The sequence below is a fragment of the Saccostrea cucullata genome, unplaced genomic scaffold (assembly GCF_032062105.1).
Source record: "Saccostrea cucullata isolate Sc308-1 unplaced genomic scaffold, CSIRO_AGI_Scuc_v1 ctg2921, whole genome shotgun sequence".
In the NCBI taxonomy this organism is placed as follows: domain Eukaryota; kingdom Metazoa; phylum Mollusca; class Bivalvia; order Ostreida; family Ostreidae; genus Saccostrea; species Saccostrea cuccullata.
The window spans coordinates 71,772-97,289 of NW_026925854.1; the positions used below are offsets into that span (position 1 = coordinate 71,772).

Here is a 25,518-nt window from a genome sequence, read left to right on the forward strand (position 1 = left end):
CAGTGATTTCTAAGGTATTATTCATAAACGATCTTTTACATGATAGGGGAAAATCAGAATAGGTATAATAAATAAAATTAAGATATCTTTATGATAATAATTTTCCCTGACAATAATTATAGTTATCCCCTCACAACGGAGCTGGAGGGGATATAGTCCTGCATTCGTGTGTGTGTGTGAGGGTGTGTGAGAGAGTGCGTGTGTGTGTGTTTGTTGGTTCTGTGCAAAACGGACGTGTCGTGATTGGCATCGGAATAGATGCCGAATGCTGCCTGGATTTATATATATACTCTTTGCGAGGGGGTCTGCTTTGCTGTTTCCTTAACTTCTTTTGTCTTCTTGTATGAATTATTATTTTGGTTCATATATTTGCAATATTATTGATATAAAAGTTTTTAAAGAAAACGAAAAAGAAAAAAATTAACAACGTAGAATAAACGCTTTTTGTGTATATTATATATGCATATTATGGAATGCCATATACGACAGCCAACTGCTTACTGTCAACAGCTGACTGCTTACTGCCAACTGTCAGCTGCTTACGGCCAACTGCCACACAAATTTAAATAAATTTTATGTTTGTATTGATATTTATATGAATTTTCACAAAAAAAAAAAAAGGAAAAAAAGGCACGGATCCAGGACATTTTTTCCAAGGAGGTCACCCGAGTAAAACTGAGTTTAATAAAATGACCAAAATGTTTTATCTTATGTAATATTCAATATATATGCGGTTGATAAAGTACATTGTTTATTTTTTTTTATTTGTATTCCTATTTGAAATAGGTAATAAAATGACTATTTTCTGCTTTTAATCTTTAAAGAAGCCCCCCCCCTCCCCCGGAGACAACAAAACCTTTGAAGAGAGAATAATAATAAAAAAGATTTGTCGTTTCGCAGAGAAAGATGTTTTGAAAATAAATTTCCGTTTTCCATTATATTCTATAGTTATAAATTTCCTCAAATTAAAGATGTATATCTCTGTGTGTTATAATAAATGTTTCACATGCATAGATCGGGGGAGGGGGGGGGGTAAAATTTGTACAGTCATACGTTAAATAAACTAAACGAACTACCGGTATAACTGACCTTGGACCCTCCACTTAGAAAACGCCGATCAAACATTTATATCTCTTTGTTTGTACAAATAAAATATGTTTTACATGCATAGATCTAGAGAGAGGGGTCCGGAACACCCCTCTGAAATGTGTAAAGTTCATTAATGCACAAACTAAACCAACTAAAAATTATTTAATGTATAAAATAAATCAACTAAAAGGGACCTTAGACCCCCCCCCCCAACCGAAAATGTGGATTCGTGTTAAGTTGGTATGAAAAATGTCATACAAATGAAGGTATGACGCATAAGAACCCCCTCTTCCCGGCCGAAATAAATTTCACATTTAGGAAAGGACTTTACGTATTTTTTTCTTGTCAAGAAATTTCTGGGTTGGATTTTTTTTTTACCAGAGTGACCCTCCTGGAAAAAATGTCCTAAAGATCCGCGCCTTTTTTTTTTAATTTACATAAATATCATTATAAAAATAAAATTTATTCAAATGTGTGAGGCAGTTGGCAGTAAGCAGCTGACAGTTGGCAGTAAGCAATCAGCAGTTGGCAGTAAGCAGTTGGCTGTCGTATATGGCATATACATTCAGTTTTTTTTTGTTTTTTGTTTTTTTTTTTTTTTTTTTTTTTTTTGCTAATCCGAGGCCGTTTTTTTTTTTTTTTGGTCAGTATTTCTGCTTTATTAATTGGAATTACCATTTATAATGCACTAGTTAGCTGTAAATATGAGCTAAAAATAATTAATGCAAATAGACAATTAAAAATATTTTTGTCCTGGGATACACACTCGTACATGTATATACACGGAACTCTAAAATATATTTTATTTTTTAAAGGTGAAAACATAGAGGTCCTGATCCACTCGTAGCATATACAAATGTAACTGTACCAGCCATTTACCCCTATGCAACACCGTTACAATGTATATTGACCGCTAATTTTAAAGGATAAAATAATCTAAATACTAGACAGATTATTTGAAATACAGAATTTCTTAAGGTTCTGAAGTTTTATGAGGAATACGCTTTCTTAAATTTTTTTCGGGATCGGAATTAAGTCGCAGAAAAAGAAATCGGGTTCGACATTTAATCTTCGCTGTCACATCTTGCGAATAATCTCTGCATTAGACAAATGCCTTCTTCGAGGAAGAAACTCGTGGTCGTTGCGCTCGGAGGACTGGCTGGCGTCGCTGGAGCATGGACATACTTTCGCCGGCGAGATGCTACGGATCGGCAGCCACAGAAAAAGAAAGTAGAAGATATCGACTTAAGTTTAAAACAAGTTCAGGTTATCTTCCGGCATGGAGCAAGAACGCCTCTGCATCTAATTCCTGGAATTGAGGAGGTTGGAGGATTATTCTGATTAAATTTTATCAGGGACCTATATACTAAGTTAGTATATAGGTCCCTGCTGACAGCCAGGGACATTTACATTAAAAAGTAAATCAAGATGATTTCTTTTTTTTTTTTTTTTTTGATGATACTTAGAGGTTGTATATTGATAAAAAAAATTATTTGCATGGCTTCCTGAAATAAAATTTGAAATCCTGTTAAATCTGGTCACAACTGGTTCCATAGAGAATTTCAGGGGAATGAATCATTCTACTTCTCCCCCCTGTTATGATATTCCTGGATCCACCACTGATAATAATTAACAATTAAGATAGGCAAATTTTACTGAAAATTATAAATTTTCTCATTTTTTTTTTCAGGCAACCTATGATAAAAAGAAATGGAGGAAACCTTTCCCCCTTACAGTGTATGATTATGAAGTTTTAAATATTGATGGCAAAGAGGCGCCTGATTCGAAGTATGAAGAATATTATAACAAACTTGGATTACTTAAGGTACATCAAAGAAATATAAAGTGAAAAGAAATTAAATATACATGTACACGATACATCATCATCATTGTTCATTTGTAATTTAACATTCAGCATGTTCATGTATTGTGCAGTAACAAATCATTGATATTATTGCAAACTTTTTATTTTTTTTTTATTTAAAAGTGTAGTTCAAATGTGTGAATATTAGGCAATATTTCCATTTCTATTTGTTTTCTCTGTGATAGCTCTTTGAAACTTAGGTGAGTTGATTTCTTGATAATTCAACCTGAATGTAAATTTCACAAAATGAAAGGCCAGGAGTTAAGGAGGCCTAATATGCATCTGTCTGTGTGTTTGACGTCAGTGGGTGGGGACTATTGAAATTGACACAAGAGTTTTTTTGTCAGTTGGGTTACAGGCACATGTGAGTTGAAGATGTATGCAATTCTCTTTAAACAGGGTGGTTGCCCACATGGTATGTTAACATATCTAGGTCAGGTTCAGACCTATAACCTGGGAAGGAGGCTGAGGAAATGTTACATCGGGAAACTTCCAGGGAGGCTGATGTCAGAGTTTGACCCTGACCTAGTTTAGTAAGTGTGTGGTTTTTATGACCTAAATATACTGTGGAATATCATTTAAATTTTGGTGGATCTTTTAATATGTGAAATATATGGTTACTATCTAAAATCCATGAATCAACATTGACGATGATTGTCCATGATAACAAGTGATATTTTCTTAAACTTCATAGGTGTTAGAGAATTAATTCCCAAAGTTACATTAATATTTCAACAAATTTGTAAAACTTTTGCAATCCATGAAAATTGGCCCCCACCAGTTTAAATGAGTCAACAGTACTGAAAATTAAATAAGAAATGTTAAATCATGGGATGATTCCATTTTTAAACACCACTTTAGTTTACAACACTTTAGTTAATTTGTTTACTGTAACCATTGTAGAATATAAATCAAAACAGAGTTTTCCTAGTCAATCTGAAATACATGTACTATAAATTATACAGAAAATATTGTAAAATCACAATCATATTTTCGGGGGAGGGGACAAATTTTCTTGCGATTGGAAAAAAAATTGTTCAAGGCAATTTTATAGAATTTTAAAAATCTAAACGAGGTTTTGTATGGAAGTAGAAAGTATAATGTGGTTAGGCAAAAAAAAAAAAATTAATTTCTTGGTTCTCAGGCCCTCCCTCATCTGTTCCAAGTGTGCCTCATTGACCTTTTTTATTGCTATCAATAAAATAAAAACAACAAATCACATCCCTCATCATTTGTACAATGTAAAAAGCTGCTTCATCATGTTTTGGGGGCAATAACCCCCCCCCCCCCCATCATATTTCTTGAAAAAAGCCTGTGAACCAAGGAATTAACTTTGCATGGCCTTATTACATGTATGTTGGATTTTTATTGCATTTCAGTTTAAGGACCACAAACATGAATCGTACAAAAGATTCACTACGCTGTGTTCTGGCTGGGATATTTGGAGCAGAGCAACTTCAGGAGTATAATGAGAAAAATGGTTCGTTTGGTTTAATTGAACAAGAGAACTTATTTAAATTCTCTTTTTGCCCTTGTATTCAAAGATTCGGGGGTACATGTGTATATAGTTTTAGCCATGCCTGTTTGTCTGCAAAATCTCCAACCCTTGCCTATCTATGGCTTTCATATTGTACAGGACCTGGTATATTTCTTGTGACAAAACCTTTCTTTGAGTACCACACATTTGACCTTTGACCTTGACCTTGGAATTTGACCCACTTTGGCTTTTACAAAATATTACCAAATTTTAATCTTGGCCATAATATTTGAATAGATGGTGTTAGGACTTTCATATTTCACATGGGTATTCATTGTATCATGAACTCTTAATGAGTATAAATATTTTTGACTTTGGAACTTGACCTAAGAGTTTGACCAACTTTAAAAAAAAATAAACTTTGACCATAACTTTTGAACAGGTAGTACTTTAGCTGTCATATTTCAATGTGTATTTCTCATGACAAGACCTTCCTTTGAATACCAACAATTTTGACTTTGACCTTGAAGTTTGCTTTGCATAATTGTTGCCATTTGATAAACTTAAACCCTAGCCATAAGCTGCTAAATCTATATTGGGGCATCTGTGTTTCACACAGACATTTTGTTTTAAAATGAACTTCACCCTCAATATCTAAAACCTTTGTTAATCTCAAGTTTTCACAGTCTCGTTAATGTACATGTATAAAGAAGTTTGGCTTCAATTTTTATTGTATATTTAGGTCAGAAGGTCACTTTTTACACTTCCACACAGGAGGATGAGCACCTGTTTCCCAATCCCCATACCTGCCCTGTTCTGAAGCGTATCAACAGGGCAGCCATTGTGGATGGTGTGGACTTACCAGAGTTCCTGGAGGAAAGACAGGAAATAGAGAAAGTGTTAGGTATAAGTCGTATAGCTGTGTATTACTGTAAACTGTTAACATACTTATTTCTTTGAGGTTTTATTTCTTGAATTGCCCATTGTGTGTCTCCCAGTGCTATTCTTTTTTTATTTTTTAATGTTCAGCAACTGCATGACAGGTTCTTTGTTTCAAATTGACATTCCATACCAGGAAAATAAATACACATACACACACACAACATTAGTAATGCAGATATTGTTGGGTGAGGGGGGGGTTACAAAATTATGAATTCTTTCAATTTTAATATTTGTTGAGTATCTGTCAAATAAGGGATAAACTTAACATTCCTACCTTACTTTGCAAACTTAAAAAATCATATCCTTTGAGGTTCCTTTTTTTTTAAAGCAAACACCTCTGTCAATTTTTTTGGCATGATCTTTGATTTTGGTAAATACCTGTAGGTATAAGGGTCTCAATTTTAGAGATGCTTAACACAGAGATAAAAAGTTGGAATGGCCATAAAAAACAGAAATCTATTCATGTTGTTGTACATGCATCAGATTATCTGTTCATTTTGAATACAATGTATATTTGATTTACATGCAACAGATTTAAAAGACTTTGTTTTTGTTTTTATTTAGGATTAAAGGGAAATGACTGGAAACATAAAATACACTTTATATCTGCTAGGGATGATCTAGTGGCCAGATCGGTTTGTATGACAAATTATTAAGTCATCATTAATGAAAAATTTTGCCCTCTTTGACTAAAGATGAAAAATAATTGGTTAATGTTATAGTTGATGGAAAGTATTTTTTTCCAAGACAATTTCATATATAAATGCTGAACTTTGAGAAAAATTTATGTTTTAGGCATCTTTTAGAATTAAAATATGCTTTTTCACTGGATGTCATTGAGAAAAAAATTTTTAGAATTCAAAAAAAAAATCATTTTCTTGGAGGTTTTAAAATGGTTTGAGTTAGGCCATTTTAAGCTAGTCAGTAGGGAGAGAAGAAACAAAACTTTTTGATGGCATTGCAAGAATTTTAAAGTTCATTGATACTCTAATAAGAGAGGTAACTCTAACTGGTAACAATTACTATAATTCCTTTATAAAACTGTCACACTAACAATAACAGGTCATTTATGTAAAAAATATGCCCTGCAAGGTATGCTGAAATGGTAAGCATTTTAATTATGAATAAGATTTCTTTTGGGAAAACATAAGAATTAATTAAATACTTTATACGAGAGAGCAGAGGGATGCTGAACCTAAATGGAGTATTTTTGATTTAATGAGAGTTATGCCCCTTAGTTCACGACGTTGTACATATTCCTGATATTTATTATTTCAGGCTCATGGGCTCCCTATACCGAAGGTTTTAGTGCCATACGTGACTAAAATAACTGAAAATGCGGTGCAGTTGTTTACATACTCCTTTATAGGACAGCATGAGTGAGTATCTTTCATTAACTAATTAACTAAATTCACCCATTATAAAAGAAGGGTATTAATTTGCAGAAGGAGGATGTAATATATGATTTCATTCATGAGTATTAATTAAACATAAAACTTACCTCTGATTTGCTCTTTTCGAATATTGATTACCCTGTTTTATTTTAGACCAAGACACAATCAGATTTTCTACATTGTGCTAAAATTGATATCATTGACCAGTCATAGATTAAATTGAACATTTAAAATTGGTGTTATCCATGAATTTTTACCCATGTTAATTACATGAGAAAGTAGCAAAATAGTCCAAAAACATTACACAGTTAAATTCTGCAATCTCAGGATAACATATTTTGTTAAAACTGAATGTGATTCAGGACATTGATACAAAGGCAGATAGTTATGGAAAGCATTCTCTTTGCTCATAAAGCTTGAATTAAATATTCCTATACACATAAATTTCCTGAACTACAGAATGCTACATGTAAATATTGTTAAAATCCTTTTAGGCTTTAGAATGCAAAATTTTCTTTTCTGTGCAGATACATACCCGGGTACACCTTTAACTGTACAGTTACAGGTCTGAATTTATGAGGGGTGGGTGGTTGTGGCCATTTTCAGACTATTTCTATCTCCCTTAGAAGAAGAGCTCCATATAAAGATATTCAAAATAATCAAATTTTAAGGGACTCTGACCCTCAGCCTGGAAGGACAACTCTTTAATTTATGATTTCATTCAAAAAGTCTTTCAATGAAGCTTGAAAATTAAATATTTTCATGCAACAATTTTCATTATATGCCTCTCAATGTGCTTCAAGGTTCTTTGCAAAGCTCCATAAATCACTTCTAATTTCATATCATGTTAATAAACATTGGTATCTAAAAAATGCTTTTTCGGGATAAAAATTTCTACCTTTAGTTAGACCTTTCTGAGAAGTTCAAAGAACCTTGAAGCACATTGAGAAGCATGTAATGAAAATTGTTGCATGAAAAGATTTAATTTACAAGCTACATTTAAAGACTTATTGAATTAAACTATACATTAAAGAGTTGTCCTTCCTGACTGAGGGTCGGAGTCCGTTAAAACTTAAAAGTATGAACCTTTTCTTTACCAAATGATACTTAATAGCTTCAGAAGTCATGTCTAAAAAATTGAGAGATATCTGATGGTTAATTTGTTGACCATTTAGCCTTCTTAAGTGTTGTTCAGGAATTGAACAAGCTTTCACTTACACAGTGGAAATAGATGAATTAAAGGCTGTCCACTTCTCTATTAGAAGAATATTATAAGTACATGTACATGTACAGAGTAAGATTTACATGTAGTCAGGAGCAAAAAAATGTTTTAAGTTTTGATTTTTATAAAATTTGAACTTACATGTAGTTTTTTGTTTTCAGGCTGCAGAATGACATAGCTTCAAATTTATCGAGCGGTAGAATGCTTGAACAGTTTAGGAATGCTATACGAGATTTTGTTATTGAAAAAAGGTAATAATTTTTTCCAATGTTTTTAAAATAATAGGCATTTGTAGCTTTGTGCCTTTTCTGTTTGATAATTTCTCATTTGTGGAATAGTTTTCATTATATATTTTTAATTTTAGATGTTAATTTTATGCAATCAAAAAATGCTTGCTAAGAAAAAAAATCATCACACACAGTAATAGTTCACATAATCATAGATTTTTGTGTATTACATGTATAAAAGCTCAAGTGAGCTTTTCTGATCACCCAGTGTCTGTCATCCATCCGTCTAGATGTCCATCTGTCTGTAAACTTTTCAACTTCTTCGCAATAACCACTGGGCCAATTTAACCAAACTTAGTACAAAACATCCTTGGACAAAGGGGAGTTAAAATTGTAAAAATAAAGGGCCAAGCCCTTTTCAAAGGGAGATAATGTAGAAAATACAAAAATAGGATGGGGTCATAAAAATCTTCTTCTCAAGAACCACTGGGCCAGAAAAATCTGAAATTAACTTATGTGGAGGCAACCTGGGAGAGTATAGATTCTAATAATTCAAATCATGATCCATGGGGCAAGGGAAGGGCCAAAATAGGGAATCCAAGTATTACATTGAAATTTGTAGGAAAAATCTTTAACAATCTTCTTCTCAAGAACCACTGGACCAGGAAAGCTGAAACTTATGTAGAATCATCCTGGGGAAGTGTAGATTCTAAATTGTTCAATTCATGACCCCTTAGGGTAGGGCAGGGCCCAATAAGAGAATCAAAGATTTAATTTGAAATATATACATGTAGGAAAAATCTTCCTCTCAAGAACCACTGGGTAAGGAAAGCTGGAAATTCTGTGGAAGCATCTTGGATTTGTGTAGATTTAGGAGCCGCAAAATATATTAAAAATGGGGCAAATCTGGTAAAGAATAGCATGGCCAAATTTATTCATGTGAGCTTTGTGGCACATATGCCTCTTTTTAGGTCAACTGAGTAAACTCAGGTGACCTATTGCTATCCGTTTTCGTCTGTCATCGTCCATCGTGTGTTAACATTTGAACATTTTCAGCTTCTTCTCTGCAACCACTGAACCAATTTCAACCAAATTTGGCACAAAGCATCTAAGGGTGAAGGGGAACAAAAATTGTGAATTTCATGATCCCTGCCCCCCTGGGGCTTGAGGGGTGGGGCCAAAACCACTAAAATTAATGCAATCTTTAAAAATCTTCTTCTTTACTCCTGGACATCAAGCAGTCAAACTATTTGCATGATTGTAATCAGCATTGCATGAGTCCTCTACCAAAATTGTGAAATTCATGGCCCTGGGGTCAGGGGTTCTAGTGCTAGGGCGGGGCTAAATAAGTATATAGTGAAAATGCATTATTTCTTTGAAAATCTTCTTCTCTGCTCCTGGGTATTAAATAAACCAACTAAGTACATAGTTATGATGAGCAAGAGTGCCTCTACCAAAATTGTAAATTTTATGGCCCCAGGGTCAGGGGTTCTGGTGTTAGGGTGGGGCTCTATTGATTATATAGTAAAAATACATTTATTCTTTGAAAATCTTCTTCTCTGCCCCTGGGTAATAAATAAACCATGTAAGTAAATAGTTATGATGAGCAAGAGTGCCTCTACCAAAATTGTGAATTTTATGGCCCCAGGGTCAAGGGTTCAGGTGTTGGGAGGGGGGGGGGCTCTATTGATTATATAGTGAAATTACCTGAATTCTTTGAAAATCTTCTTCTCTGCTCCTAGGTATTAAATAAACTAACTAAGTGCATAGTTATGATATGCAAGAGTGCCTCTACAAAAATTGTGAATTTTATGGCCCCAGCATCAATGGTTCTGGTGGGGGGGGGGGGGCTTTATTGTTTATAAAGTGAAAATACATGAATTCTTTGAAAATCTTCTTCTCTGCTCCTAGGTATTAAATAAACTAACTAAGTACATAGTTATGATAAGCAAGTGTTCCTCAACCAAGATTGTGAATTTTATGGCCCCAGGGTCAAGGGTTCTGGTGGGGGGGGGGGGGGAGGGGGCTCTATTGATTATATAGTGAAAATATGTGAATTCCTTGAAAATCTTCTTCTCTGCTCCTAGGTATTATATAAACTAACTAAGTGCATAGTTATGATGAGCAAGTGTGCCTCAACCAAAATTGTGAATTTAATGGCCCTATCATTAAGGGTTCTGGTGTTGGGGGGGGGGGGCTCTATTGATTATATAGTGAAATTACATGAATTCTTTGAAAATCTTCTTCTCTGCTCCTAGGTATTAAATAAATTAACTAAGTGCATAGTGATGATGAGCAAGAGTGACTCAACCAAAATTGTGAATTTTATGGCCCCAGGGTCAAGGGTTCTGGTGTTGGGGGGGGGGGGGGGGCTCTATTGATCATATGGTGAAAATACATGAATTCTTTGAACATCTTCTTCTCTACTCCTAGGTATTAAATAAACTAACTAAGTGCATAGTTATGATGAGCAAGAGTGCCTCTACAAAAATTGTGAATTTTATGGCCCCAGTGTCAATGGTTCAGGGGGGGGGCTTTATTGATTATAAAGTGAAAATACATGAATTCTTTGAAAATCTTCTTCTCTGCTCCTAGGTATTAAATAAACTAAGTAAGTGTATAGTTATGATGAGCAAGAATGCCTCTTCTAAAATTATGAATTTCATTGCCCCAGGGTCTGGGGTTCTGGTGTTAGGGTGGGGCTCTATTGATTATATAGTGAAAATACATTAAATCTTTGAAAATTTTCTTCTCTGTCTCTGGGTATGAAGCAGATGAACTACCTATATAGTTATGATGAGCAAGGGCCCTAATCTTGCAGAATTGTGAATTTCAAGGCCCCAGGGTCAGGGGTGGGGGGGGGGGCTCTACTTATATACTGAAAATGAATTAATTGTTTGAAATCTGGTCCTTTGTATTTATAAAACATCTATTTACTTTTTGATAGGCAATTTTAAGGGTGCCTTTTAAAAATTTGTGCAACCTAGGGTCAGGGGTTTATGTCAGAGTGTTAGGGGCACTACTGATTATTGATGAATATTACTGATTAGTTGGAGTGCATTTTGGTTCCCCTACCCTGCATATGGGTATTCAGTAACCAAGCTAAGCAACTGCTAAGTTTATTGTTATAATGATCAATGGTGCCCTTTCAAAATTGTGAATGCCATATAGCATCTGGCTTAAAACATGAATCAAATTCAATACACTGTAACTGGAAAGTTGTTGCATAATGCTCAGGTGACCTATAAGGCCCGTGGGCCTCTTGTTTTTTTAAAGACCAGTACGATTATTCCTGTATTCTGCCCATGACTCCTCTCTGATGGCCTTACTCCTTGCCTTGAAGCTAGATGACAAACATTGGCCACCGTTTGCTTCAGATCTGCTCTTTGAACTCCACCAGTGCAATAACTCTAAAGAATATTATGTCATAGTCAGATATAATGGAGAAGTAAGTAACTTTTGACCCCCTCCTTGGCAAAGATTTTAGGCATTTCTAGACAAATTGATATTAAGATTTCAATGCATTTTTTGGGACATTTCTTGTAATTTTTGTAGATACCAATGTATATATATTCTGAAAGCAGGTATTGTGTAGTTTCTGAAAATGATTATGAAAATATCATTTCAGTCGCCATGGCAACGAAGTACACCATAGTCATGCTGTAATTCCCATTTATTCAATAATGAGTTTCATTCTAGTTTTTTGCTTAGTTAAATATATTAAAAAATATATAATATTGTTGTGTTGAAAATTAATTTGAGCATGTTGTACATTTTTAAAAAAAAAATTTTTAAGTATTTTAGGGGGATTGGGTGGGGTTGGGACACCAGAATTTAGCATTTTTACAATAGAACGTGTTACCCCCGCATTGATTTCGATAATGGCAGAATCGCTCAAATAGTGCGCAAAGTTTTACTTAAGCTAGCAAAAAACTGGTACAACCAATAAAAAAATTTTCTGTATACTATTTTACCGTAATTATTTTCTCTTTCCAACGGAGCAAGATTTATTCTGATATTTCCAGTATTAACAAAGTTATGAATGTTTTTTCACATTATACTCATTTTTCAAGTCAGATGCGTAGAAATCTGTATATGCCATATATTGTAAGGGGTTAAAACTCTACTCAGGTAAAATGCCATAAACTGAGAACAAACTTTTTGTGGAATCATCATTATGATAGTTTGTGGGGGAGGGGGACCAGTGTTTGTTGATTCATGGGTCACCCTTATTCTATTCCTAAGATTTTTTTTCTGTAGATACTATGTACATGTATTGATTTCTTTAATCAACTAAATAAATAACCCCTGAAATTATGTCCCCAAGAACAAGTAAACTTTGCTTGCTTACAAACATTGATACTCAGTTTGGCAAAAGGAATTTTCTCCTTAAATTTAAAGAAAAGTTGTCAAAAATTTGTGAATAAGCGAAGGAGTAAGACAGAAGCACATATATGGATGCATTTCATTGCATAACTGTAATCTAATCAATTTTTTTTCTTTTGGTTGTTTATTATAGTTTTGAACATTATGCATGTATATGGAAAATAATATAATGAAAAAAAACATCCCATGGTAATTTTCATTGAAAATATTGCAATACATATTGCAAAACAGTTTGAAATATCACACTATATTACTATATAAAAACTTTGGCCAATATATACCCAGCCTTAATTATCTAAGAATTTATTTAATACATTTTCTTTACATTGTAGGCAGTAGTACTTCCTAAGCTGAAGAAGAGGTATGTGGAAATTGGGCAAGAGTCTGCAGTGCCACTGAAATACTTCATGAGATATTTAAATGAAGAAAAAGTCATGGAAGCTAGAGAATACAGAAAAGTCTGTGAATCTAACATCTTAGACATCATAGCAGAAGGTGATAAAACTAATTGCACATACACTATATACAATACTCATTTATAGGGAAGTGCTAGGGCAATGTAATTAAAATCAGATGTAAGGTCCGCCTTGTATACTTGCTACACTAACATCTAACAACATCCCATGGAGGGTCACATCAGAGGTCAAATTCGGGACAACTCTAGACTTATTCTTTTAACAAATATACAATGATTTTGCAGGCAACAATTTGATTGGTTGATAGAATTTGACCTCAGATGTAACCCTCTATAGGATGTTGTTAGATGTTAGTGTAGCGAGTATACAAGGGGATCTTACATCTAATTTTAAAAATAGGAACACTGATATCACGATTTCACGGATATAGCTAAGTTATCTTGGATCCCCAGCTATATAAATTAAATGAATTTCTTACACGGATATAACGAATTACAGTTATAGAGAAGTAATAGGTCCAAGTGACTTCATTAGGGCCCCGCAAGGATTTGCGGGTGCCCTATAGTAATCACTCTGTCTGTCCGTCTGTCTGTCTGTCTGTCTGTCTGTCCGTCTGTCACTCTTCCGTCCACAAATTTTCTGTTTTTTTCTAATAACTTTTTTTTATGGTTGCCCAATCAAGTTCAAATTTGGTATGGTAGTTCAGTAGGCAAAAATACATATTTTGATGCTAAGTTTGGTTCTCTATGTCTTCTGGTTTGGAGCTGGGGTGGTGGGGTAGATTCCTTAACTATGCATAAGAATGAATGGGCAACTTTTTTTATGGTTGCCCAATCAAGTTCAAATTTGGTATGGTAGTTCAGTAGGCAGAAATACATATTTTGATGCTAAGTTTGGTTCTCTATGTCCCCTGGTTTGGAGCTGGGGTGGTGGGGTACATTCCTTAACTTTATATAAGAATGCATTGGCAAAGAGAGATAACTGCTGAAGATGTTCCCATTGTAAACTGAATGCTGCTATATGAGTCCCTTGGGATTAATTAGCTTTCCTCCTGAAGAAAATCCAGAGCATTATCTTTACCTGTCACATTTAGATGAATTACCACCTCTGTCTGCAAATGAAGTTTGTTTTGAAGTTAAGTCAATTTGGAATGCTATGAACACTCTGAAATGTGGATTTGAATATAAATTTTCATAATTTATTTTTGTTTAATAGTTATGATTTCATTGAATTCTAAAAACAAGAAATAGATTAAAGAAGATTTTTTGATTTACTTTTGTTACTTATGTTAATTCAAGAATATTATTAATTTTTAAGGTAGTTGTATAAAAACCCCATTCTATCATTAATACTGAAAAAGTTCTTATTGTTACTTTAAAAGAAAATGATGAGAGAGGTACAATTAATCCCTTGGGATTAATTATCTAGCCTGCTGCAGAAAATTTAGTAGGCTTTTCTTTATCTGTCTTTAAGATTAATGAAAACCTTTGTCTGCAACTGCTGTTTGTTTGAAGTTAAGGTCAAGCCTTCATGATATTTGCATTCATTGAACGGCTGGATTTTATATAACACAAGCTTCATAATTGTTTAAATATACATTCAATGTTAAGTCATTTTTTACTGCCTAATGTAAGTACAAGGATATTATTTTCAGGTTTTTGAATGTCCAGGAATTATCTTGAAAGTTTAAGAATACAGTTGCTGTTGCTTATTCTTCGTACATTTTGAATCATTCCGTAAGCTGCACCCTTTTAATTCTACCCCATGGCGGGGCCCTTGCTGACTGGTCAGTTTTCTAGTTATAACCGAATTTAACTGTATACGCCCATGTACTTACTTGTGCTCACATCCACTGATGATTTTGTTCCTATGTTTAGTGAAATTACTCTTATTTGAATCCAAATAATGTTTTCTGATGTTTTCAGTACTTTCTGATTTCACATCAATCTGTGTCCGTCTCTGTCTAGGTTTTAAAAACAAGTTGTTTAGTCTGTGTTTTGACTGAGTCTGCATCATCAACTTGTTTGGGTTTATCTCCAAGTAAGATAAGGACAAATGTATATGGATGATTAAGACTTCCTTGCAATGGCGTGGCAGTTTATTTAGCCTTGTCAGATGTAACAGTTGTTGAAAAAACTGTCACAATTCAATATTTGTCACTTGATCATTTAAACCTATTTAAGGCTCCCCAATGTCCATATTTCAGCACCCCTTTGACCCCTAAACTATTTCAGATATTTTGGCCAACTCATAGAATCATCACTGCACATCATATGTTGAAATTATAATCGCCCTAAATGAAAAGCAAAACTATTAGCTTTGTTTGATTTACAGCAAAATGATAAACACAGTTTGAATTGAAACAATGTCAATTATTAACAAAATGACGAAACTTCTAATGTAGTATACATGTAATACTTTTTATAAGAAATGATAACATTCGATTCATGAGAAAGGTCACTTTAACATACTTTGTAAAACTTTATACAATATTTGTATTAAGTTTTACAAAGTATGTTAAAGTGATCTTTCTCATGGAGTGTTATTATCTTTTTTTAGCTCACCTGAGCCGAAGGCTCAAGTGAGCTTTTCTGATCAAAATTTGTCCATTGTCTGTCGTTGTCGTTGTCGTAGTCGTTGTCGTCGTCGTTGTCGTCGTAAACTTTTCACATTTTCATCTTCTTCTCAAGAACCACTGGGCCAATTTCAACCAAACTTGGCACAAAGTATCCTTGGGTAAAGGGGATTCAAGTTTGTTCAAATGAAGGGCCACGCCCTTTTCCAAGGGGAGATAATCATGAATTTGTTAAAAATTAATAGCATTTAAAAGAAATCTTCTTCTCCAGAACCGCTGGGCCAGGAAAGATGAAACTCATGTGGAAGCATCCTCAGGTAGTGTAGATTCAAGTTTGTTCAAATCATGACCCCCGGGGCAAGGGTGGGGCCAAAATGGCCGACCCAAGTTTTACATAGGAATATATAGGAAAAATCTTTAAAAATCTTCTTCTCCAGAACCACTGGGCCAGGAAAGATGAAACTCATGTGGAATCATTCTCAGGTAGAGCAGATTCAAGTTTGTTCAAATCATGACCCCCCGGGGCAAAGGTGGGGCCAAAATGGCCGACCCAAGTTTTACATAGGAATATATAGGAAAAATCTTTAAAAATCTTCTTCTCCAGAACCACTGGGCCAGGAAAGATGAAACTCATGTGGAATCATCCTCAGGTAGAGCAGATTCAAGTTTGTTCAAATCATGACCCCCGGGGTAAAGGTGGGACCAAAATGGCCGACCCAAGTTTTACATAGGAATATATAGGAAAAATCTTTAAAAATCTTCTTCTCCAGTACCACTTGGCCAGGAAAGATGAAACTCATGTGGAAGCATCCTCAGGTAGTGTAGATTCAAGTTTGTTCAAATCATGACCCCCGGGGCAAGGGTGGGGCCAAAATGGCCGACCCAAGTTTTACATAGGAATATATAGGAAAAATCTTTAAAAATCTTCTTCTCCAGAACCACTGGGCCAGGAAAGATGAAACTCATGTGGAATCATCCTCAGGTAGAGCAGATTCAAGTTTGTTCAAATCATGACCCCCGGGGCAAAGGTGGGGCCAAAATGGCCGACCCAAGATTTACATAGGAATATATAGGAAAAATCTTTAAAAATCTTCTTCTCCAGAACCACTGGACCAGGAAAGATGAAACTCATGTGGAATCATCCTCAGGTAGTGTAGATTCAAGTTTGTTCAAATCATGACCCCCGGGGCAAGGGTGGGACCAAAATGGCCGACCCAAGTTTTACATAGGAATATATAGGAAAAATCTTTAAAAATCTTCTTCTCCAGAACCACTGGGCCAGGAAAGATGAAACTCATGTGGAATCATCCTCAGGTAGTGTAGATTCAAGTTTGTTCAAATCATGACCCCCGGGGCTAGGGTGGGGCCAAAATGGCCGACCCAAGTTTTACACAGGGATATATAGGGAAACCATTTAAAATCTTCTTTTCAAGTACTTCAAAGCTATGATTAGTGATATTTATATGGAATCATCCTCAGGTAGTGTAGATTCTAGTTTGTTCAAATGATGAACGCCTGGAGGGGGGGGGGGGGGTGGAGTAAATTCAAGCCTGATGTGCTCAGGTGAGCGCTGTGGCCCCTGGGCCTCTTGTTTTAAAAAAGTAGAACTTTATACAGTATAAACACTGGTTGAAAACACTAAATGGCTAGCTTTCTACTACCGAAGAATTTCAAATTCTGTTTACAAACTCACTGACGTATTGCGGCAGTGTTCTTATCTTTTTATACTCTGCAGGGAGATACCGGTAACTCTCCCAATGCACAAAATTCAGCTCATGCCAAAAAATGCATTCATTAACATAAATGTGATTAATTTTTTTTTTAGAAATAGAAAAACGAGAGGGTCTAAAAATAGAAGACAAAGAAGCCGAAGAGATGACAGACAGACCAGCCGGAATGTAAAAACGGTGTTAATTTATAGACAAGGGGGTGTTTTCAGTCAAATAGTCAGTGAATGTTGTCGAAAACTTATCTGCTAGTCTGCAACATGAAGAAAAAATACAAGCTTTGAGAATGCTTTAAATCTGTGTTTATAATCCTAGGGTAATGTTGAGTACAAATCAGGACTTTTACAAAAATATTTATATATCAGTGGTAACTTTTTTTCTGTTTATTTGAAGAGATATTTCTATGCAATTCAGTTTTTTTGCTGAACATTAACTTTAAATGTACAGAAGAAGCCTGGAACATTGTCACATAAATTAAAGCAACTTGAAATTGTTTTTTACTGATTTGTCGGGTACTTATGTCAATTTTAAAATAAAAATTAGTAAATGACATTATTCTTTTATATTTACATTTCCAATGTCTTTGTCCGAGATAAAATTACCAATTGTAAATGTACTTTATTTCTCCATCAATGTATTGGCGCGGTTCCAAAAAAACCACGTGCAGGGCGGGACAAACAGCTAGACAGAAGCAGGGTTTGGAGCACGTGGATTGGCGGAATCAAAGCATGTAAATATAAGGAATAACTGTCTTATTTTTCGATTTCATGAAGATGATCAATCGATTGGCTTGCGTGATAATTTTATGCATAAACGCCTTCGGCGTTTATGCAAATTATCACGCAAGCCAATCGATTGATCACTTCATGAAATCGAAAAATTAGACAGTTATTCCTTAAATATCTCATGCCATATCCTATACTCAACTGATCTACAAAGTCTGTAATCCAACAATGCTGCATATGTTGAGTAGATAAAATACAATCTGCATTATTTGTTGAGGTTTGCTATGAGGGAATGAAAATTGTTCTGACCATTTTGCATCTTCAGTGAAAATCTTTCAGTTCATTCAAATAAACATATTATGCCAACCTTCAACTTTTTATTTCAAACATAAAAGCCAAACAGTTCAAATGCATGAAACATGGATATTGGAGATTCACATATATGGCACGCCGATTGCTTCAAAATTATTTTCTGCACGACCTTAAACAAAAATTACACGAGCAAGTAAAAACTTACACAAAGTGAGGAAAATGTACACGAAGTTATTGAAATTTACACAAACTATAGAAAAACTGCACAATCAACAAAATATTTACACGATATAGTGAGAAGATTACACAAACGTAAAAACGAAAACTGCACGAGTGAGAATACAGCATCGACATAATATACGACGCATCCTCATTGCGCACATTTCATTAATATTCATTAGAGAACAGCTCAGGGTGGCTTGGATGCTTGAAACATATACCTATAAATTAGTAACGTGTTAGTAATATTATTTAATCTTTTTAAAAAGGATTCAGTCTTTTGGAATTCTGCTAGACTCTCAAGAATATGTACAATGTGTTTTATACATGTATAAATTTACACACAATCTTAAGTATGGAATGTGAACACCCCCGATTAAAAACATTCTACACATGTATAAATAACGTAAAAAAGGAAGCATATTACCAGTTGTGTGTTTAATTGTTAGATTTCTAAATTGTGTCATTCCTCTATCATTGTCCATGTTGTCTATATAGCAATTTCTTTATATAGTGTAAAATATTGATATAGTAAAGGTCTTCATAAAAATTAATAAAAACAGCATGTGATGTAATACAAGACAGTTAACAACAAATAAAACTCTTCTCCTCCACCACCCACTGTGTGTACGTCTGTAATAATTAAGGATGTGGATGCGTAACCTTTTCATTTATAGAGAACCCTCCCTGCTGGTGAAAGAATGCAAGACACCTGTACGCTAATCGATTTATAGTTATTTGACACATCCATAATACATTTTGATTAAGGATTACTAGCAATTCATACAGATATTTTGAAGCATTGTTGCGATCATCTGGGTTGTGGAATTTGACAGAAAACTTTTGGAAATAAACAGTAAAAAATAAAAATAAGGCAAATGATTGCGCAATTTACTTTAAGTTTTATATTGAAACGATCGAATATAATTATTAATTTTTTTTTATATAACTATGTATGTGACAAAGTAGAACATGCAGTCTTTAATTTTGAACAATGTGTAGTGATTTCATAAATATCCATACAGGTAAATGTAGAAAATTTTATGTAAATTGTAGTCGTTTTAGTTATGTGAATTTAAGCTTAATATATTATGTTTTTTATCCAGTTTGCTTTGAATAGGTAAAATGCATATAAAGGAGTTAAAACAATTTAAAATTATAATATACAGACACATATAATATCAGTAAAGCATCGCTTTTGGTAATGGGGAGGGGGTTAGAATTTATTTTTTTTTTGACAAATTACCTGAAAAGCCTAATTGCATGACAAGCGAAAAAAAGGCGGGGATGGGTGAGAAGTGTCCAAACTCGAAAATTTCTATCTCGTTGAGGTAGTGAGGCACCTTCAATATTTCACCTTCTTTTCTAAACATAAGCATATATTACTTAGATTTAAACTACCAAACAAAAAAGGGGACTAGGCTTTTCAGTGGATATTTACGATAGAAAAATGTTATGTTTGCCAAAGAAAAGAAAACAAAAAGGGGAGGGATATGCCCCTCCTGATGCTACTGGCTGAAATAATTTTCTATGAATTTAAGCGTACATGAAGTAGTCAATCGAAATCAGGATTGCAATTCAACCTAAAACTATAACGATAAATATTGTAATTAACCGTCCATATCCTGGAATTTGCGCTCGACCTAACAACATTTAAAAATTGAAGGTTAGGGGGTCAACCAGCATATAAGGAAAATTTACTGTAGCAAAGTCTATAATACTCAGAAAAAGGTAGAGAGGAGGGGGGACTTCTACAGGCCCGTTTGCCGATTAATTTCATTTTATGATTATACAGTCATGTTCTTGTTGTAATGGCCATAGATGTGGATTGAAAAGTGTTATCATAAAAATCTTAAATTTAGTGTTTGGGAAATAATAAATTATTAAAATTTTATGAATACGAATTCTACATGTAAAGAGAATTTGTTGTCTTTGAAAATATTTGCAAAAATTGTGCTCTATTTGGAACATGATTTATTTGTATTTTTCAAGAATGATAAAACAAGTTCTATATTCTTTCCATTTATTATCAAACTGCAGTATCCATTCCCATTTTATTTATGTGTAGCATTGTATATAAATGTATTTAGTAATTCACAATGTTTTAAAAGTCTTGGTGTGTCATTATGGTCCAACGATTTGAAACTTAAATAAATTTATATTGGGACTTCAATCGATCCACGAGCCAGGTCCGCCACTGATCATGTGTTTTTCCATAGCCAGGATTATTTGAGTAGAGTTTTGTTATTTCATTTGGACAACTTTAATTAACAAAACACAAAAGCGCATGTGCATAGAGAATATAAGTATGTTCCCCGTTTATCTGGTCCTTTTTATTAAAAATGAAAACACTTATCAAGTAATCGCCATTACGAATGAGGACAACGCTTACAAGAAATATCTTTTTTTTATTTCGAAGTTTATAACTGAAAATATGAAATATCATGGAAAAAATCATAACAAAAAGTAGGCTACAGATATTCAACCAAAATTGATATCGGATATTTTATAAGTTTGGATACATATGTAAATAGAAATAAAATGTTTTTATGTTTGACATTAAAAATACGTTGTTTACATCTAAGGTAATCCTCACTTTTTAAATTTAAAAATGTACACATTTATATATATCCAATCAACTGAATATTTAATTTCCTATTCCGAAATGGGGAAAAATCTCCTCAAATGATTTTATTAAAATCAATATCCTTGTCAGCCGTACTGTACTTTCATCGTTAGGTACTTTTAGTTCGGAGTCGAGTGCATCATACGCAATGGTACTTTTTTTTTACCCCGTATTGTAGCACAAACGTACCGATTCATTCTTGTTACAATTTTTGTCCGCATCATATAATACATCCTTGATCTCGGTCAATATAAGAAATTCATAGTATTTTCAAAAAGCTTTTAAATACTCTCGCATGGATCAGATGGAGACACTTCATCCGAAATCGGATTGTAAAAAAGCAACTTCCATTCTCGATAACATTCAGCTTAGCATACACGAAGAGATAAAGAGTACAGAAAACCAAGAACACTATGAATATTCTATGTGCATAGTAATGATATGCGCAGCTGTATGCGCAGTAAAATTGTTTGTGTAATTTTTAGTTTCCTCTGCTCGTGCAATTTTCGATTTTTGTTTGTGCATATTAAACCCTTTAATCGTGTAAAAAATTTCGGATTCGTGTATTTTTCGTTATGTTTGTGTAAAAATCTTTTAAACTATGTGCAATTTTTACCGATACGTGCATTTTTATTTTACTCGTGTATATTTTTCTTCTAGCTCGTGTATTAAATCGCGATCGTTGTGCAGAAAATAATTTTGAACCAATCGGCGTGCCATACACATACGTATACATACAAACATAATAATGAGCACTTTTTTACAAGACAAAACATTTTGCTAAAATGAAAATTTTGAACATTACAAAATCAAACCGTACCAAAATCACCCCTTACCAAAAAAGCAAAACCAAGAGGAAATTGGAAAAACATCTAGCAATCAGTCTAGAATGCTGGCAAATTAAATGCAAGAACACCATTCATTTAACAAAATAAGAATACACCTCAGTTTGAATAGATAGTAAAAAAAAAACTATGTTGAGATAAGAGGAAGCAAGAAGCAAAAAAAAAAAAGAACAAAAATATAATTGAGTCAAATGCTGACTGACGTTTTTCATACTAATTGTTAGTCATTAATACATTGAATTGACCACGGATTTCTCTGTTATTTCCCGATCATGACAAGGAGCATATGGCGGGTGTGACCGGTCAGCAGGGGATGCTCACTCCCCCATGGCACCTGATCCGCCCTCTGATGTTTTAGAAGTCCGTGTTTGCTCTGCTCCTGTTTTGTATTGTTTTACGGACTTTGATTTCCAATACTGTTCGTTGTTATCTCCATATCCTTCATTTAAGATCAGAAGTCCATAAACAATACAAAATAGGAGTAGAGCAAACACGGACTTCTAAAACATCAGAAGTGAGATCCGGTGCCATGTAATTTTCTTAAAGATTTAAGGACAGATGATACAAACAAAAAATGGATGCCTTGATTGACATATATTTTTGGGCCTAATTTCATTGAAAATGATGCAAAATATAAATTTCTAGAATATAAAGATATTATAAACCTTCTATGATATTGAAAACTCTGCCTCTCTGAAACCATCCTTATTAATCTATACAAATATTTTTTACATCATATCCTATTTTTGTGAAATTTTGAATAAAAAATTAAAAACTACGCGGTGAAAATTGTTCATTTAACTCATTAAAACAAGACTCAAGTTGTTATTTTCAATTTTTTGAAAAAAAAAATCTTTGTATCAATTGTTCTTATTATATTTCAAAAGATATTTAATGTGGCATATAATTAACGTATTTTTATGAATCCTTGTTTTATTTTCCTGTTAAGTTGTGAATGAGTCCAATGTTTATATTAAGTTGTTATTAAGCTATTTTGTTTTTCCCACTGACATTTGAATTTTAGTATTTGCTTTTTTAAATTTTTCAGATATTTAAATCTACGAAGAATTTTCTTTAGAAAGTAAGCCAGTACAGTTTAGTAAGCAGTTGCAAACATTATAAAACTACATGTAATTATTCTTCACACTCATTCTTTCACGAATTGAATGATAACATATCATTCTATACCCCAATGGAATTCATGTTTTGGCGCATCAAGAAAGCTGGGTCTACGTTTCTACAAAGGACAATAAATCGTGTATTCGAGGGAATGATCCCGCAAGGTAAAAAAAAAATGCTTGTAAATAGATCTCGGGACCTCATCAATTGTTTGGCAAGGTCATCAAAGAATGGAGGCGTACAAGGCGAGGTCAATCCTCCGCTCTGAGAAAAGACATTTTCTCAATTCTAAAAGTTATATTTTTCATAATTATATTGTTTATATCATCTTTTACACATTTAATTCTGTATTTCATTGTTTTAATATTTTATTATTAATTTATTTTTCACTCATGTTTTTAAGATATGTGAAAACAAAAAAGAAAAAGCTTCACGTATGATTCGAACTCTCTCCATAGCGCAGGGTTAAAATTTGGTCCAAGACCGATCGCTTTAACCACAACGCTACGAAGTACATGTATATGAATTATCAATGTCTGCCAGTGTGATTTAAACGAACGGGTTTGTTGAAGCGTACATTTTCTCAGAAATTTTCGATTTTCATATAAAATGGGTTCAGATTCCATTTTTTTTTTTTTTTTTGGACAAATGAAATAGATTTCACATTTACGTTTCCATCATTTAAGCGTTAACGAAGAATGGAGACTTGACCCATTCATATTCAAAATTCATTTTTTATAGATCTAGTAAACCCATTTTTCACTAAATATGCTTACATGTAAGTGTCAAATTTGAGATGAAGCTTATCAAATAATAAGTCCTTCAGTAAAATAAAATGATAAAATGTTTTTGAAGATGACATTACTGAGAACATGATTTTAGAAAAATATAATTTTTCTGTGAATTTTGAAAATTGAGAAACATTTTGTCTCAAAGCGGGGGATTGACCACGCCTTATACGCCCTTTTTCTTTATCTTTTTTCGAGAGCCATTTAGTAGAGGAGCATTTTCTGGATACTGTGAAATCACAAATTTTCGTGGAGGTTTAATTTTCGTTGATTTTTATAGTGAGGAAGAGACCCACGAATTCATGTCCACCACGAAATGTAAAATGTTACATACATAACCACTCAATAATACTTCATCCACGAATTCAAATCCCCACGAACGGAAACAAGACTTTTTACTAAAACCCAAGAAAATATGTGATTTTACAGTATATACGTGTAGATATACTCTTTGCTCCTAATCCAGTTAACTGGTCAATGACCGGGCGCCATAATGTGCGAATAGTGAGAGGTTCCAATTCCAGTAATTTATCTCTGAACTGTGGCCATGACGTCACGTTTCCAGAATTCATGAAATACTTGGTCATCTCACAAATGACTTTACAAAATCATGACGAGCATTTCTATCCCATGCACGAATATTGTTTTCCGTGTGATATTAAATATGAATCGATCGGTAAATTGGAAACACTTCGAGAGGATTTTGCATTAGTGCTGGATTCCTTTAACTCATCATTTTTCCTCGGTATATCACCAACAGATTTTGAAATGTTGAAATGTCCTCTGATTTGAAGACCATCAAAGATGAACTCGAACGAGTTTTCAAATTCAAAAAAAGCCAAAGAATCATGTGAACCATTCCATAAATCATTTGAAAGATTCTGGAGACTTCTTCAAATAAGAGGGGTTGTCCCTTTTTGGAAGTCCAAATGCCGTTTAATGTGGAAAAGATAAAATAAAAACATCTCAAATGCTGAAGTGCTTGACAAAATTGAGGGTACATGTATTATGCAGACCATACAAAATCGAACAAAATTAAAAGAACAGAGGCTGAGGCAAAGGAAAAAGCCTTTAGCTTAATATCTGAAAACATACTAAAAAATCTACTAAAGTGTAGACTTTATCGTTCTGATTTTGAACTCTTCGATCATACAACAATCCCACTTTTATAAAGAATACTTGCAGTGCATTTTCTTCAAAATGGTTGAAATACCTCAATATTTTTTGATTGATTTATGTTCTCGGAAAAAAATACAAAGTAAGGAATGCGTTTAGGATCAATCTTAAAAAAAAAAGCATTTGGGCATGATTAGCAGAAAGTCAAATCGATGCATGTTTTGGGGTATCTGTGTTACACATCACTGAACATGCCGGTCTACAATGACACTAATTTCAATCTATGTATTGCAAAAATGTTTTTTTCAGTAAATGCGTTTAAAGGAAATGGATGGACATGACGAGCAAAAAGCCTATAGCGCGACAAACACGAGGGTGAAAAATATTTATTTTAATCATCTAACATGAAATTATATTTTATGTAAAATCTCTTCAACTTGAAAATATCT

At 33.8% G+C, this 25,518-nt stretch overlaps 1 protein-coding gene across 1 annotated transcript; it reads left to right on the forward strand.

Moving 5' to 3' along the window:
* The first annotated feature begins 2,149 nt into the window (after positions 1–2,149).
* LOC134269908 (lysophosphatidic acid phosphatase type 6-like) lies at positions 2,150–17,703 on the forward strand. Its single transcript, XM_062752089.1, has 11 exons — positions 2,150–2,412; positions 2,780–2,914; positions 3,353–3,486; positions 4,333–4,433; positions 5,173–5,334; positions 5,937–6,007; positions 6,651–6,751; positions 8,150–8,239; positions 11,492–11,663; positions 12,934–13,096; positions 17,418–17,703. The coding sequence occupies exons 1-11, from the start codon at positions 2,200–2,202 to the stop codon at positions 17,492–17,494; spliced, it is 1,419 nt and encodes a 472-aa protein (XP_062608073.1). The 5' UTR covers positions 2,150–2,199; the 3' UTR covers positions 17,495–17,703.
* Positions 17,704–25,518: the final 7,815 nt, after the last annotated feature.

What these genes read in the sequence shown, in the direction of transcription:
- LOC134269908 (XM_062752089.1), top strand. Translation starts at nt 2,200, where the DNA reads ATGCCTTCTTCGAGGAAGAAACTCGTGGTCGTTGCGCTCGGAGGACTG. An exon ending in GATTTTGTTATTGAAAAAAG is followed by an intron (nt 8,240 to 11,491) that starts GTAATAATTTTT and finishes GTTTTTTTAAAG; the next exon opens with ACCAGTACGATTATTCCTGT. An exon ending in TAGTCAGATATAATGGAGAA is followed by an intron (nt 11,664 to 12,933) that starts GTAAGTAACTTT and finishes TTTACATTGTAG; the next exon opens with GCAGTAGTACTTCCTAAGCT.